Source organism: Dipodomys spectabilis, unplaced genomic scaffold, assembly GCF_019054845.1.
Source record: "Dipodomys spectabilis isolate Male_0828 unplaced genomic scaffold, ASM1905484v1 ptg000019l, whole genome shotgun sequence".
NCBI lineage: Eukaryota > Metazoa > Chordata > Mammalia > Rodentia > Heteromyidae > Dipodomys > Dipodomys spectabilis.
Genome location: NW_024870696.1, coordinates 11,922,819 through 11,940,080, shown reverse-complemented (window position 1 = coordinate 11,940,080; position 17,262 = coordinate 11,922,819). Strand labels below are relative to the sequence as shown.

The window sequence follows — 17,262 nt, the reverse complement described above, 5'->3', positions numbered from 1 at the left end:
GAGCTGTGGGTCAAGAGGTAGACAGGTAGCCTTGAGAAAAAAAGAAATAAAAAAGCTCAGGGACAGTGCCCAGGCCCTAACTTCAAGCTCCAGGGTAGGTGTGCACATGCGCGCATGCACACACACGTACAGTGGTTCCATTTCAAAAGAGGAATAGATAAATAAAATTAAAATAATGGGGAGAAAAACTGCCTTATTTCATATATAGTCTCTTTAAAATGATAAAGGATATCATTGGGGCCTCTTCCTAATGAACTGCTAATAGGAGGAAAACTAACATCTGGAGTACAGCTCAACATCCACCATGTATCCCTGGGCCCATCATCCTCTAGGAACTCACTACAAGTGCTGGGTAATGTCATGAGACTCGAATTTATATGTACAAGATTTATATGTACAAGATTTTATTGTCTTTGTTTCAGCTTATAACGGATGACAGTCTCGAAATTTCACAAAACTGCTCTATTTAAAAGAAATTATGTGGCTCATATGATGAGTCACATTGATCTGCACATAAATATTTCAAAAATCATATCATTGTTGATGTTTCATCTCAGGGCACTTCCCTCTCCCGATCTGCTTCTGCCTCTTGTCTCCTATGTGCCCAACATACTCCTGCCATGTTGTCAGCTCCTGTATATACCTTAAGGTGCCAGGCTATTGGAGATGCTCACCCTTGCCCTGTTGTCAGCCCAGAATCCCATTCTCCATCCTACCCACTAGGTAGCTCTGACTTTCAAGCTCAGACACTCATTAATACTTGCCCTGATGCCCTTCTACCATGTTTAGAGTGGTTACTCTTCCTCTATGCTCCCATTGGTCTTGTTCTCATCTCTTTTATTGTCACCTGAGGTGCAATGTTGACTGCGTTTATTTCTAGAGGCTGTCCAGAAGATGATCTCCTGCAATGGGAAGAAGTGTCTCTAATTTTTATATTCTAGGGCCTAGCACAGTGCCTAGGCACATTCATAACTCAGTGAATATTTGTTGAACGAATCACTGCCTGAGCTTGCACATGCCTCTCTCCTTCCTCCCCACAAGCTTACCAAAGACTTGTGATAATAATCGCAACTAATTCTAAGCATTTCATTCATTTATTCATTCAATATACATTCACCAAGAACCAGTGTGCACCAGGCCCTGTTCTAGGCCCCAGATATGTGGAAAATCAGAATGAGCTCGAGTCTCATTGGGGTAACAGACATTAAATCATAAATGTAACAAAGAAGGAAATAACTTGCTTTGTTCAAAGATAATAAGAGCTAAGGGGAAGCAGATATAAGTAAAGAGGAATAAGGGGACTGGAGTGTGTAAGGCATAATTTAAAGCTATGTGACCAAGGGAATAAGACTTGTCACCTACACAAGAAATGACAGTTGAGCAGAGACTGAGAAAAGTGAACTAAATACATGGGTATTGTAGACAGAGGGAACATTTAGAACAAAGACTCTATGGTTAAAGGTAGGCAATCAGCAAGTATGGCAAAAAATGGGGTAGAGGACTATGCTAGGGTAGGGGAGAGAAGGTAGAAGGTCATGGAGGCCTGAATGTCATTAGGGTGACTTAGAGTGAGCAAGGAGCTATTAAAGGATTGCGAACAAAGAAACAGCATGATATGACTTAGATCTCCTTACATTTTGAAAGGATTCTGGCTACTTGCTAAGAATTGAGGCCAAGGGTAGAAGTGGGGAGATAATAGGCTACTGCAGTAATTACAATGGAAGATAACAGTGGCTGGATCAGGTTTGTAGATGAGAAGAGGTGGTTGGTCCTAGTTACATTCTAAAGATACAGAACATTTGCTGACATAGATGGGGAGTTGCAAAAAGGGAAAGAATAAACCATTCTTAGTGCAAACTTTTTGGCCCGAGTGACTGGAACAAATGAAAAACACTCTGAGCAGCTGGAGGCTATATTCTGTTTACTGTCTGGTAAGTGTCAAATGAAGTCCATGTACAGCGGTGTGGCCATACACATAGAAGTGACACGGAGGCAGGTGTATGGGTACTGTTTAGATGCCAATATGTCCAGGGTCCATCTCCAAATCTTGCTCTCTTGCTGTTTCCTCTGAACCCTCTTGTCCCAGGATTATAGGAATTTTCCTGGCTGGCTTGCTTGTCTAAGAGTATTATGCAGTAGACTTAATGGAAAACAGTTGGATGGTAGTTGGGTTTTAAAAAGCTCAGCTAAGGTAGCTCCATTATTAGGAAGATAATGGGGACAATGATGGTGCTGGAAGTGGTTATAGCATTTGCCTTTGCTGCTGCAGACTTCATAAATCTTGGTGATATTGTGAAATACAAAGAGGGAAGGGAGCCAATGCTAGGAGGATGGCCTTGGTCACACCATGTAAGCTGTTGAAATGTCTTTTAAGGCTAAAATACTTCTGAGGCTAACTGCCAAACTGTATCTAAAGAAGGTAAATGCATTCCATTGCTACTGAATGCTTATAATTGGAGAATCTCTGGCAGTAGAAAATTTCCCTCCTTGTAACTTGACTCTGCATTTGTGTATAGTGAAACATGAACATATTCATAAATAAAGTTATATAATTCTCTATATAATGGACTTCATTCCAAGTCTTTGTAACATTAAAGCTTAAAAATTTATTCTAAATACCTTCAGTTAAACAAAATTTTGATATGAGGATTGTAACACATACACACACACACACACACACACACAAGCCTGACATATATAATGCCCTCCTTTGTATGTTTAGGCCTTTTTTGTTTTAATAATTCAGAATGATCTGAAACTCTAAAGTTGAGGGAAAATTGTACCAGAAAATATATTTTATAGCAACATAGATACTAATTAGCATCCATAATATATAAAACATTATATTAGTAACTAAAAGAACAATATTGTCAAATTTAACTTGAATCTTGGGGCTAAGATTGTAGCTCAGCATGCATGTCAATTTCAGAACAGCAAAAACAAATAAATAGAAACGGAAATACATTAGAACCTTTTCTAAAAAGAAAACCATTTTAAAACTAGATTTTCTTTTTTTCCAATCATGCTTATAATACTTTCACAACAATTGTTGTGAAAGCAACCAATAGAAAAACAATTATAAATGTACACACACACAACTACTTCTATATTTTCCTCTCACATATGAGGTTATTTTAGAAACAGAGATGTTCAAACTTGAGTGTTAGTGAGTTATGCTTTTTAGTTTGCCTCCATGCTTCAGCTGTTCATTTGAGTTACTCTCACACTGGAAACTTGAGGATAAATATTTCTCTGAGATTCATAACATTTCAAAGGATGTTCCCACTAAACCATAATTCAAGCTATTTTAACACATAAGAATTGAACATATTGTATTATCACAGTATGATAATTTAATACATATCTATGACATGTAATGTGATTATATTTCCCTCTCAAACACCATTTCTTTGTGTTGAGAAACTTCAAGCCCTTTCTTCCCTCTTTCTTCTCTGGTGGGACTGGTGAATGAACTGAGGACATCAAAAATAGTAGGCCAGTGCTTTACCACTTGAGCAGTCCTCAAACTATTTCTTAAAAGGTATATGAAGCTGGATGCTAGTGGCTCACCCCTGTAATCCTAGATACTGAGAATGCTGAGACATGAGGATCATAATTCAGAGCCAGACCAGGCAGAAAAGTCTATGAGACTTTTATTTCCATCTAACCATCAAAAACCAGGAAGTGGTGCTATGGCTCAGGTGGTAGAGCACTAGCCTTGAGCAAAAAAAGTTCAGGGAAAGTGTCCAGGCCTCAGGACTGGTACACACACACACACACACACACACACACACACACACACACAACACACACACAGAGGCTATAAGACTCTTAAATTTAAAAGCTTTAAGCACAGAAGCATAGCTATTTTTAGAATAGGATCCAATAATACAAAAAGGGCAACTGAAAATAAAGTTGTTTCAAAGTAGGATCAAATAATACAAAAAAAAAGGAGAAACTTGAAAATAAGTAGTTATTTGTTTCAAAACTCTTAGAATACCAGCTTCCCTCTTGGTGGTATCTGTTCCATGGTGAGTTTGAGCTCCATGGATGGGAGGTCTTCAGCCCAGTCAGCTTTACACACAAAAATGTCTATTTTTTGCCAAGTGCAGGTGGTTCATGCCTGTAATCCTAACTACTCAGGAGGCTGAGATCTGATGATCACAATTTGATGCCAAGCTAGATGGCAAAGTCCCCATGAGAGTCTTATCTCCACTAAAGCACTCAAAAACCAGAAGTGGTGCTGTGGCTCAAGTGGTAGAGGCTTGGGGACAGCACCCAGGCCCTGAGTTTAAGCCCCACAACTGCCCCCCCCAAAAAAACTTTTTTTTTCAACCTGTCATCTAGTGTCATGAGCAGACATAGCTCCTGTGAAAGATATTGCCAAGAACATTCAATCTATGTGTTTCCCTTAGTGGAACTTGGACTTTGATACCCAAACATCTGCTTGAGCAGATCATTACGCCATCACCTTTTGTGTTTTGTGAACCATTTAAATTGTTTAAATTGTTCCCAATTTCATAGCCTCAACTCTTAAGAAGAATCCATTTTACCAAGCACTAGTGGCTCACACCTATAATCCAGACCACAACCAGTCAAAAATGTTAGAGAGACCCCTTCTCAACCAGGGCTGGGTGCACATCTGTTCCTTTAGCTATTATAGGAAGCTTAAAATAGGTGGATTACTATCCAGGTGTGTACCTAGGCAGAAAATGAGACTCCATTTCAAAAATAACCAATGCAAAAATAGAGCTAGAGGTGTAGCTCAGCAGTAGAGGCACTGACTAGGAAGCAAGAGGCTCTGAGGTCAAAGAGAGGCTCTGAGTTTACGAAAATAAAGAGCCAGTTTTAAGGGTCTGGGAGTGGTGTTACATGTCTATAATCTCTGCTATTTGGTAAGCAGAGGCAAACCAGGCAAAATTTAGTGTATTCCTCTCTCAGCAGGCAGAGATAGAGGATCAGGTCCTAGACCAACCCGTAGGCAAGAAAAATTGTAAAACATTATCAGCCAAACTAGAAAGCAAAAAAGATTGGGGATGTGGCTCAAATAGTACAGCACTTGAATGAGGCCGAGTTCAATTTCCACTCCCCTAAAAATTCCAGTCAATTTTAAGTTAAAATTTTATTCTCTCATTTCTAAGCACAAGCAAAACAATGAAAACTTCCTGTTACCCTTTTCCCCCCAACTATTAACGAACCTTAATGTCTTTCTTGTGGGAAGAACTGGAAACTACTGAGAGCTTTCATTAGAAGACCCAGATATAAGGTTAGGCTACAAAAGATTTTGAATTTAGATATTTCTTCTTTTGCTTCAGGGCCTGTTTAGAATACATGTTCCCAAAATTTTAGAGTAAGAAATATCAATCTCTCTTCCCCCCCCCCCCCCCACTAACTAAAACCTGCTTCTCATTCAGTGTTTTCTATTTGTCTACACTGGACAAAAAACTCAACAAGTTGCTCGACAGCTGCACTATAGCCCAACCTCAAATCACTAAATGACAATTTGAAATAACTTTCAATATACATCTTCAGTAAGAGTCTGATGCCCATCTTCTGTGTGTTAAACTGTTCCCCTGAATGATGAGTCTAAGTAGTTACCACATTTCTGCCCACTCTATGTTAAAAACTCAGTTAAATCTTAATTTAAAAGACAAAATTACTTTAATCCTTTACTTTAAAAAAATGCAGTGTCACAGTGCTGTTTTAAGTGGTTCAGACTTATAATCCTAGGTACCCTGGAGACTGAGACCTGCAGATCTCAGTTCTAAGACTTTCTGGGTAGATAAATCCTCAAGACTTCTACCTTCAATCAACTCACCAACAGTCAGAACTGGAGGCATTACTCAATTGGTAGAGCACCAGGAATGAGCAGAAAAGTGAAGTGAGAGCCCAAAGACCTTGGTTGAAGCCCCAGTATTGCCCTCACCCCCACAAAGTCCTAATCAACCAACTAACAAATAAACAAACCCAATGCAATGTCTTTTCACTGCCAATGGGATAAAGCTTAATTTCTAAATTCTTTTTTGTGTATGTGTCAGTTGTGAGGCTTGAACTCAGGGTCTGGGTGCTGTCCCTAGCCTCTTTGTGCTGAAGGCTAGCACTCTACGACTTGAGCCACAGCACCACTTCTGGTTTTTGAGTGCTTAATGGGGACTTTTCTGCCCAGGCTGGCTTTGAACGTCAATCCTCAGATCTCTGCTTCCTGAGTAGCAAGGATTGCAGGCATGAGCCACTGGTGCCCAGCTTAATTTCTAAATTCTTAACATGACTTCAGCCTTCATGACTGATCAGACTTGCACCTGCCCTAACTGCCTTTCTCCCTGAGCGCTCTTGAACTTTTCTTTGTTCTGACATATCATGACTCTTTGCCTCATCAACCTAGTCCTTGTACACAGCTGGGTCCTCTGTCTGGCACAAGGTACCAAATGTCATTATTCTATTTACTCAACCACTATTAAGAGTAGTTTACCCCAAACTAGGTACTGGGAAATCTGTCAATGGGAAACCAGGGACTGTTTCTGTCCTCAGAGAGATTAGGCTCTGGCATGGGAAACACTCCTAAAACATAAGATGCGATTATGGTGTGGGAAAAGTATAAGGTGAAATGAAAACAAATGTTAGGTAGTCAGACTTAATTTAAGAGTCTGTGATGGTTCTCTGAGAAAGTATTATTGAAGCTAAAATCTAAAGGTGGTGTTGGTTGAGCTAATAGAGAGTAGTGGAGATAGTATCAGAGTACTAAAAAGTAAGTTTTTCTTTTCTTGTTATAACGTAACATACTGTGAACACACTTTTTTTTTTTTTTGGTCAGTTATGGGGCTTGAACTCTGGGCTTGGGCGCTGTCCTTGCACTCTTCAGCTCAAGGTGAGTGCTCTACCACTTGAGCCACAGCGCCACTTCTGGTTTTCTAGTGGTTTACTGGAGATAAGAGTCTCACGGACTTTCCCGGGCTGGCTTTGAACCGTGATCCTTAGATCTCAGCCTCCTGGGTAGCTAGGATTACAGGCGTGAGCCACCGGCTCCCAGCCTGTGAACACATCTTTGTCAAATATGTTTTGTTGATGGCCAGTATTGCCAATGGAAAAAATAATAAAACTTTCATCTTCTTTTGTTGGAATTAAAGATCAGAAAACTCTTCCCTTCAGAGGTGTTCATGAATTGCAATGCTTTCCATGCAATTATAAGGAAATAATGTAAAGACATCTGAATATCCTGAAACTGATATCTTCCTGTTTGTTGTTTATGCTCATGATCAAAGTGACTTACATCTATCTGTACTTCTGCTATACCATTTGAGAAAGGAGCTTATCTCTTGGGGAAGGGGAAAATTAGATAGTAGGTACAAAGGTGCCAAGGTCTACATTGTGTTCAGTGACCATTTTATTAAGCATTTCAAGCCTATTAAACAGTTTCTTGATTTCTGATCATTCTCTGTGTACCAAGAACAACTCAAACTCATTTTTTCTTCTGATTTCTAAGTACAATAGGAGCTACATTTGCAACTATAAAAGTAGAAAGCCCTGTCTGTTACCCTTTAGGAGAAGAGAATTGGTTTGTGTCTTTTGCAAAGATCCAATTGTTCAAGTAAAAGCATTTTTAAATAGAAACATCTAGTGTGATTAATTAAAATCTCTTCTTCCAGTTTTTATGGCCAAATTAGAATTTCAGTCAATTTTTGCTTTTCTATCTACTTCTTTTTTTCTTTTTAGAGGTACTAGGACTTGAATGCAGGGCTTGTGAAGCCAGAATCTTAGCCCTTACTTTCCTATTTAAACTTGGTATTTGACTTAATAGAAGTGGATTTATTGATGAATATTGAAACAGAAATATGTTGCTGGCTGGGCACTGGTGGCTTACCCTCCTGTAATCTTGGCTGCTCAGGAGGCTGAGATCTGATGGTTCAAAGCCAACCCAGGCAGGAAAGTCCATGACACTCATCTCCAATCCACCACCAGAAAACCAGAAGTAGAGCTGTAGCTTAAAGTAGTAAGCGCTACCCTGGAGCAAAAGAGCTCAGGAACAGTTCCAAGCCCTGAGTTCAAGCCCCATTACTGACAAAAAGAAAAAGAAAAACAAGTATTTTGCTTAAGTTCTTAGTTTTTAAAATGCATGAAGATTACACATCAGGATGGTAGATTATACTTCATTATAACTTGTTGTTGTTGTTGGTTGTAGGGCTTGAACTCTGGGCCTGGGTTCTGTTCTTGAGCTCTTCAGCTCAAGGCTAGCACTCTACCACTTGAGCCAAAGTGCCACTTCTGGTTTTCTGGTGGTTAAATGGAGATCAGAGTCTCACGGACTTGCCTTGCCAGGGATGGCTTCAGATCTCAGCCTCCTGAGTAGCTAGGATTACAGGCATGAGCCACCGGCACCAAGCTTCATTATAACTTTTTTAAACATAAAAACTATATAAAACTATAAAAACTAAGAATTCTTATTTTAAAATTCTATGTAATAAAATGGACCCATGAAATATGACACAGTTTATGGATCTATGTGACAAAAATCTTTTAATCATCCTTGAAAATATTTTACTTACAGTTGAGTGTATGTGTCAAACATCTCTATTACAAAAACTATTTTCAAGTTTCTGTAGTCACAGCAGAGCAGGTGACAGAGTACTCCACTCCACTTTCAGAGCAAAAGAAAGCTAATTCAAAAGTGTTTCACAAATATTGAGAATTATGGAAGGCTACTTTACAAGGACTACAAGTTCTTGAGTTCTAAATACCACTTCTCTCCTGCTTACAGACTTGCTATTTCCTCTGGTAGACAAGTAGATATTTAAAATATAGGAGGTCTATTTAAAAATGTCTAATTTGAAAATCCTCTTGTACAATCTATTTGTAAACTTTTAGGGCAGATTTTGGGCACCTAAAGAAAATTGATAATGTCATACAGTATTTCTGTGCTATTGAAAAGAAAAAAATTGAAACCATTTAAAAGGAGGAAATAGTTCATGGATAATATTTCTTTAGCAATGAGAGAGAGAGAGCTCTTAAGGAATTGCTTACTTAGGAATTCAGTTTGCTGATGGTCAATTTCATTCTAATCAGTCTGACTACTGAAGGAAATAGAATTTTCAACGGAACGTGCAATCAGAGGATTATCTGCCCTTCTTGCAGTACCAAGGCCTCTACAAGAGGGGTCAGGAATGTGGGGTTTGAGAAAACCCTGCCATTGCTCTCCATAGAAATTCATAATGAAGTCTCTTAGCTGACTGGATGTCAATTTCTCATTTGCGAAATACAGATAATGATGCCTGTCTCATCAGGTTGTGAATATGAATTAGTATTGCACACCTAACACTTCGTTAAACAGAAATTGTTCTATGAAAATAAATTACAGGTTTGTGAGTATGGCTCAAGTGGTAGAGTGCCTGCCTAGCAGGCTCTCAAGGTCAGCCTGAATTAAAACACCAAAACTGTCAAGAAATACGAAAAATAAAATAAGACAAATAGGTAGGCACAGGGCAGCTCAAGCCTATAATCCTAGTTACTCAGGAGGCTGAGGTCTGAGAATCATAGATCAAAGTCAATCAGGGCAGACAAATCTGAGAGACTGTTATTTCCAATTAACCAGTAAAATGCTGGACCTGGAAGTGTAGCTCAAGTGATAGAGCATCAGCCATGAAGAAAAAAGCTGAGCATGAAGTCCCACAGTTGAAGTCGTAGTATCAGTGCATAAATTTAAAAAAAGATAGTTTATCAAAAGTTCAAAGATAACAACAAGACTCTATGAAAATAGTTTAATATGCGTTTTGTGTTCTTGTTTGCATTTGCTTTTCACATATGATTTAAATTCTTCACTAGATAGTAAACTCCATAACACCATAGATAGACATATCACATCCCCTTTTTGTGTCTGTCTATTGTGTCTGTATTACACTTAACTAATGGATACTTAGAGGACTTTGTTTACAGTCTCACTTGCTCCTCAATGTCAATAACAAAAAATCATCAGTACCAAAAGTCTCCTTTCACCTATTCTATGCATAAATTCTGCTGCAGTTCTTGCCTATGTCCATACATTCTATCCTCAAAGCTTGGGGAACATTGGCAGGCCATCATCCTGAACACATGGCTTCATTGCTACTACCAAACTCTTCATATACAGCCTTGGTTCTGAATCTAAGTCTGTCCTACATGGAATCTGAAACAAGCAACATGAACAACACCCCCCCCCCCAAGTCCCAAAAGTGGGGAAGAGCAAGTACTGTTGGCCTACCAAAGATTCCTAGAGCTAAGGAGTTCGCTAAGAAAGTCCATCCCTGCTTGGTCAAGGGAGAAGAATAAAAATAAGACAGAAAGGAAAAGAAACATGAAGGGAAAGGCACTGCAATCAAAGGAAAGCAAAAAGCAGTATGTTCCTGGGGTGCTGATATTCCTTTACATTAGTGAGATGCACTGGTCCATCCAGGTTGCCAACTGTTGGCATTATCTCTGAGTAAATATGTATTTTTTTCATTTTCTAGAAATACAGTAGATTCAAGGGAGAACTGGAATAATAGTGTAATTCCTTTCCAAGGAAAAATCCAAGTTCAACAGAACACTAGGAAAATGGGTACTTGAAAGGGGTGGGGTTTCAGGCGAAAGAGATAGCAGAATGAAGAGGAGAAGAACGCAGTCACAAGAATTCAATGTCTATCCTACAAAATAAAGAAAAGTGAGGGAAGGGGTGGGTTGGGGTGGGTGGATGGGCATGTTGAAAGGGTTGATATTAATCAAGATGCATTGTATTTGTAAACTGCTTCATTAAATGGCAACTGTTTTGTACAACTACTTAAGGACGATAGGATAAATAAAAGGGAATTTATTAATCAAGTAGTTGTACCGAAGGTCACAGTTCCCTAAGTCAGGTTATGAGTACAATCCATCTTGGTCCACCTCACCCCTTGCATCGTTCTCCCCCATTTTGAGCAAACACGTTTCCCAGGAGCTGAAGGAGTAACGAGGAGCAGCGTCCGCCTCGCGGGCTTCCATCCTGCACGAGTGCCCACCCGACCCCCGTCGGAGTAGTTGCGCACCTTTTGCGCGAGGGTGTTTAACCAGCAGGCCCACGCCGGTGCGCCTCTTAGGTTCAGGGCTACGCATTTTTAGCCTACGCCACGGTCTTCCCGGACATAATGGCTTTCATGAAGCGGCCCCGGGAGAGCTGTGGCGGGCTCTGGGTAAAGTAACACGTGCCCTCGGCCGGCTGCTGCTCGTTCGGCCGGCTGCTGCTCGCCCAGGGTTTCAGCACCAGCGCCTGCGGAGAGCTCCCTTCCCTGCGCCGGCCCCCGCGCCTCCCCGCGCCCCTCGCCCCCTCCGCCCCGCCGTGGCTTCCATCCCCGGCACGCGCAGAAAGCAACCTCGAACTTCTAACTTCTCCCCAATTCCTGCTTCTCCAGTGGCCTCCGCGTCCCTCCCGGATCGGGGTTCGAAACGCGCACAGCCCTGCCCCACCGATGGCGATCGATTGCCCACCCGCATCCATCCATCACCTCTCCCCTACTTTTTGAGGGCGCACTAACCGCCCCCCCCCCGCGCACCGCGCCGCGCAATCAGAGCCTCCCCACACAACGCCCCAAAGCCTCCAAGACGCCACCCTCCCCTCCAGACCCAGGGCGCGCGCGCACGCACACCCTTACACACTCTCGCACGCCGCCAGCCGGCAGGGTACATCGCCGCCCCGGGCAGAGCCTCTCCCCAACTCGGGCCGAGGACCACCGACCTCCCGCGGCGGCCGCCCCGCCCCTCCCTTCCTGGGCCGGAGGCCCCCACCGCCCAGTAGGCGGGGGACTCCCCTCCCCATCACTCTGCAGCCACCTCAAGCGGACAGTACTAGGTGCACAGTCCCCAAACATTCACTCCGGTCCCCTCTCCTCCCCCTTCTCACCCCCCCCCCCCCGCCAACCATCAGCCAAGCCCTGCATTCATTCATGGGAACTCCAGCCCCTGTCACTGGTCTGTTTTTTTTGGGGGGGGGGAGGGCATATTTAACTCCTTTCCTGTCCACCCTAAACAAATAGCACGCTATCTCCCACCACCCTCCTCCCCCCATCTCCCCATCTCCGCACCCCAACCTCTGCCTCCTAGCCAACTAGTCAAAGCACCGCACCTCGGCACTCCAATTCTCTACCCTGGAACCCCCCCCCCCCTCCCCGCCCCGCATGACACTCACCCCAGCTCCTCCCCTCCCCCACTCCCAGCCCTCCGCGAGCCGCTCTGGCCCCCGGCGAGGGACGCCTGGGCCACGCAGGTGGGGTCCCCTCCCGCGATCGGGGGAGACCCGAGGAGCAGACCGCGCACCCACGGGGTGGGCCAGCCGTCCAGCCCCCCCGTCCCCTCCCGAGAGGCGCACGCCTTCCTGTTCCCTGGCCCTGGAAAACACAGGTGCCGGGGAAAGCGAGGAGCGGAAGCAGCCTCGCAGGGTGGGCGGGGGGACTTACCGAACATCTGAATGTGGCCTTTGGTGATGGGGTTGAAGCTGCCGCAGGCCAGCAAGATAACGTGGGTCTTCGTGGTCTCCGTCATGGTGCGGATGGGTCCTCCGCCGCGGTGCTGGGGTCGCCTCTCTTTTTGTGTCTGATTATGTCTGCAGAGGGAGAAAGGAAGGCGAGGCTCCGGCGGTGGATGCTGTGGACTCCAAGGAGCCGCTCCAGACGCAAACCGCGTCACTCCCCGCCTCCCCTTAACGCTTGCAGCTCCGGCACCAGCCGAGGCCGCTTTGTATTGCTCGCCGCTCTGCTCGATCCTTCGCTTTCCTTTCTAGCTTCTTTCCTGTCTCTGGTCCTGAGGCCCCACCCTGTCCTCTCTCTCTTCCCGGGCGCGACTTCACAACTGCACTCCCTCCTTTCCTTAAGAGTTTATCTCCTGGGCAGGACGTGGGACCCAAGCCCAGAGCCAGGCATGCTTACAGCACAGTGGGAGCGCCGTCTGCGTCCTGCCTGCGTCGGTTCGCTTTCTCTCCCTCATGGGAAGGTTGGGTTTTTTTTTTCTCTCTCTCTTCTCGTTTTACTTTCTCTAACCTCTCCCACTCCAGGTACGTTTGATCTCGTGGATTTTCTTAGTTACATCCTCAAATTTTTAAGTGGTAAAATGACAATTGGTCATTTCAGTGCTCTTCATTTCTGTTTCTTTCTAAAAATGTCTTTATCAAATGATCCTAACTGAACTGAGTTCAAATCCTGATCTAATAGTTACCAAGAAAGAAGGGATATACCTCTTTCCCTGCCTTGTCGACCCATTGTTTGAGTTGAAACAATTATGGTTGTAGAAGAATATGGATTGGCAGGTTATTAAAGTTATATTAAGTCAGATGCTGGTGGCTTACATCTATAATCCTGGCTACTCAGAAAGCTGAGACACGAAGATCGCCTTTTGAAGCCAGCCTGGGCAGACAAATATCAAAGAGTCATCTCCAACTGACCATCAAAAAGCCAGAGGTAATATATATTCATAATGAAGTTTTATCTTCCCAAACAAGGGATTCAGATTGGCCAGGAGTAGAGAGCAAGCGACTTTACTAGGTGCGCAATTAACATTGTAGTTATTTATTGAGTGGCTACCATATGCCAAACATTAACTTAGGGACTATGAATAAAACAAAACTCTTGTTTTTGTATAGGTCGTATTCTAGAGAAAAACAAGCCATAAGCAAACAAATAGTTACAGCTTAGGAGACACTATAATAAGGAAAAGTAAACTAGGGTCAGAAGAAAAGAGAAAGTCCCCCTTTATTTAAGGTGGTAGGGATGGCCTTTCTCTTGAGATAGTCATTTGAGCAGAAATCTGGAGAACGTGGAGAAATGTGTCAAGGGAGTATCAGAATGAACACACTGTAGAGAGGCAAAGACAAAGGGCCTGAGAAGCAAGACTGATGGTGTGGGGTCTGATGAGGGAAAAACCATTCGACAAGCCATACTAGTGTGGTTGAAGGAAAGAAAGGCTGTGGGAGGAGCTAGGTCACAGACTAGAAAGGTAAGACATATTACATAGGGCCTCATAGGCCTGGTTAGGACTCTGCATTTTTTCACTAAGATAGGAAGCCACCAGAGTGATTTTGAGTAAAGAAGTGATATGATCTGACTTACATTTGGAAACTAGAAGTTTGACAGAAGATACACATTTTGATGTTGTTAGTATAGTTTATATTTAAGGCCACAGAATTGACCAAGTTCACCTAGGGATAAACAGACATACGGAGTAGAGAGGAGACCTTCAGATTCAGCCTGGAGCACATCAAATTAGTAACAGTAGCTTATATTCATTGGGCATTACTAGAAGTTTGGCACTATGAGCCACATAACTTACTTTACAATTAAAAATAATACTACAAGTTTACATGGATTATATTCTAGGTTGGCCTGAAATTCATGACTCTTTATCTCAGCCTTCCTCATACTGAGATTACAGGAATATGCCATCATACCCAGTCTGAACCACATGTTTGAAAGAAGGGTAGAGATATCCACCAAGATGCAGAGATGGAAGATAAGAGGTAATATAGGTAGGACATTGGGCATATACAAGTAGATGGTCAGTAAATGAGACTTCAGACTTGTGTGGTCTGTGCTGTGGTCTGAATGTTGTATCCTCTAAAATTAATATCTTGAGACTTAATCCTCTGTGTGATAATATTGAGAGTGGGAAGTGATGAAGGTGGAAGCTTCATGACTGAGAATTAGTGTCTGTATAAGGCTCCAGAAAGCAAACTAGTCCCTTCTACCATGTGAGTACTCAGCGAGAAGGTGCTATCTATGTCCTCAGCAGATCCTGGATCTACCAGCACCAGAACTATAAGACATAAATTTCTGTTGTTCATAAGCTACCTTCTATGTGGTCTTTCTTTCTTTCTCTTTCTTTCTTTCTTTCTCTCTTTCTTTCTTTCTCTCTTTCTTTCTTTCTCTCTTTCTTTCTTTCTTTCTTTCGTCTGTCATGGGGCTTGAACTCTGGGTCTGGGTGCTGTCCTTGAGCTCTTCAGCTCAAGGCTAGCACTCTACCACCTGAGCCATTACACTACTTCCAGTTTTCTGAGTGGTTTATTGGAGATAAGAGTCCCACGGACTTTCCTGTCCAGGCTGGTTTTGAACCACAATCCTCAGATCTCAGCCTCCTTACTAGCTAGGATTACAGGCGTGAGCTACTAGCGGCCTGTGTATGTTGTAATTCTATTTTGGGGGGGGGGGGGCGGGGGGAGGGGTTGTTGGTTGTGGGCCTGAACTCTGGGCCTGGGCACTGTCCCTTATCTTCTGCTAAAGGTTAGCCCTCTACCACTTGAGCTACAGCACCACTTCTGGCTTTTTCTGCTTATGTGGTGCTGAAGAATCAAACCCAGGGCCTCATGCATGCAAGGCAAGCTCTCTACCCCTAAGCCACCTTCCCAACCTGTGGTAATTCTTTTTTTGGGGGGGAGCAGGGGTCCGGTCGTGGGGCCTGAACGCTGGGCTTGGGCGCTGTCCCTCAGCTCTTCAGCTCAAGGCTAACACTCTACCACTTGAGCCACAGCACTACTTCTGGCTTTTTTCTTTTTTCTTATGTGGTGGTGAGGAATCGAACCCAGGGCCTCATGCATGCAAGGCAAGCACTCTACCACTGAGCCGCCTTCCCAGCCCCACCTGTGGTAATTCTTATGACAGCAGAATAGACTAAATCACCAGCTATACAGAGTTTCCCTTTCTCTTTCTCCTGGAAAAAAGTTGGTGAGTCCCCAACAATGTTCAGTGTGTAACTTTCTGGACTGGCTGGCACCCATTTAATTAATCAAGTTAATTTAATAAAAAGAAAAAATGTAAAGTTAATTCCAATTCCTATATAGAATAGTTCTCAGTATCTATTGATGAATTAAATACAAACCTGCCTAGTATCCAGACTATAATGATAAGAGGCAAGTTTGTAATGCTACAATATAATAAGCATGTTTTGAGCCTTACGGGTTATATCTTAAGTAATGGTTTAAATTCTAGAACTAGACTGTAAACCTAATAGTCATTATTATTATCTCTATTTCACATATACCTGAAGAGGGTTGTAGAACTGGAATGTGGAAATCCTACAGAGCAAGTCTGCCACTTGTTAATTTTGTGGCCTTGGGCAAATCCTTCCTTGCTTTATTTTGTCAGGTTACTGTTACTCTTTTGGTTATTAGGATATATATTGTAGAATTTTGTAAAATTGCCTAGGGCCTGGCAGATAATACACACTCAAACAAAATTAGCCGGATCTATTATTCCTAAAAGGCAGAATGCTAGACTACAGCACAGAGGTTCAGTGCTTGCTTAGCATACTCAAGGCTTTGGGTTCAACCCACAGTATTTGGAAAAGGAAAAAAAAAAAAAAAGATGGTGAGAGAGGGAGGAACAGAAGGTTGTAGTAAATGTCCTGTGAATTTTACAGAGTTTCTGTATGGATCATATAAGTAAATGTTTTTATTGTTGTTTAAGCAGATTTTGCTAGACAGTATCTATTGCTTTTTACTTGTTTATTTGTATTGATGGATTTCTGAAGGATGCTTCTGGAAGTAACAATTTTACAGGGTAATGGCTTTGGGAAGTGCCCATGGTCTGAATATCAACCAGTGAAAACAAATAGTAAAAAACACATAAACAATGAATTTATCTTCAGTGAAGAGTCTCTTCCAATACTGGTTCATAAGATATAGAAATGAGGATATTAACTCTTGCATAATAGATGCACCTAAATATGGCTATGTATATATAGTGATCTATTCTTGGGATGCTTATTATAACTTATGTAATATCATTTGGTCCATTATTTTAATTTTTGACAGTTAGAAATTGCTTTAGTCTGAAAAGAAGGAACCAGAGTTATCTTCCCACTGCCTGGATCTTGCAGTCTGCTCCAGCCAGTTTAGATTCCTGGTGACTCAAGGAAGATAATCTACCACCTGGCCCTTTACTGCTGTAAACATTTGCCTCGGAACAAGCTTAAGTGTCTCTTGGGCTGGCTTGAAGTGTACATATTTAAAGTCTGACAGAGTGCATGTCTCTTCATTTATCTAGTGAAAATTACTATGGGTTTTCATCACAAATCAGAATATCCTACAATTGTGAAGCTGACTTCCAAGATAATATTAGGGATCATTTTTAATGGGAAGAGCACATGCAAAATATGGCTCCCTCAGTTCCTGGGCTTACATCAAATGTTGAATATCTATGTTTTCCAGCTAAAAATATTATTCAGAGAAAGCCATGACATTTTATGGTCCTCTAGAGCTCTGTACATTTGCATGGCTCTCTCTCCATTCTACATTTCTCTTTA

At 42.4% G+C, this 17,262-nt stretch overlaps 1 protein-coding gene across 1 annotated transcript in view; it reads right to left on the bottom strand.

Annotated features, from left to right (window-relative positions):
- Nucleotides 1-12,623, bottom strand: part of Nmnat2 (nicotinamide nucleotide adenylyltransferase 2) — a 144,430-nt gene extending 131,807 nt beyond the window's left edge. Inside the window, exon 1 of the mRNA XM_042674481.1 lies at nt 12,432-12,623. Within this exon, the coding sequence (XP_042530415.1) occupies nt 12,432-12,516 (85 nt within the window). The 5' untranslated portion in view covers nt 12,517-12,623. The remainder of the gene's footprint in view (nt 1-12,431) is intronic.
- Nucleotides 12,624-17,262: the final 4,639 nt, after the last annotated feature.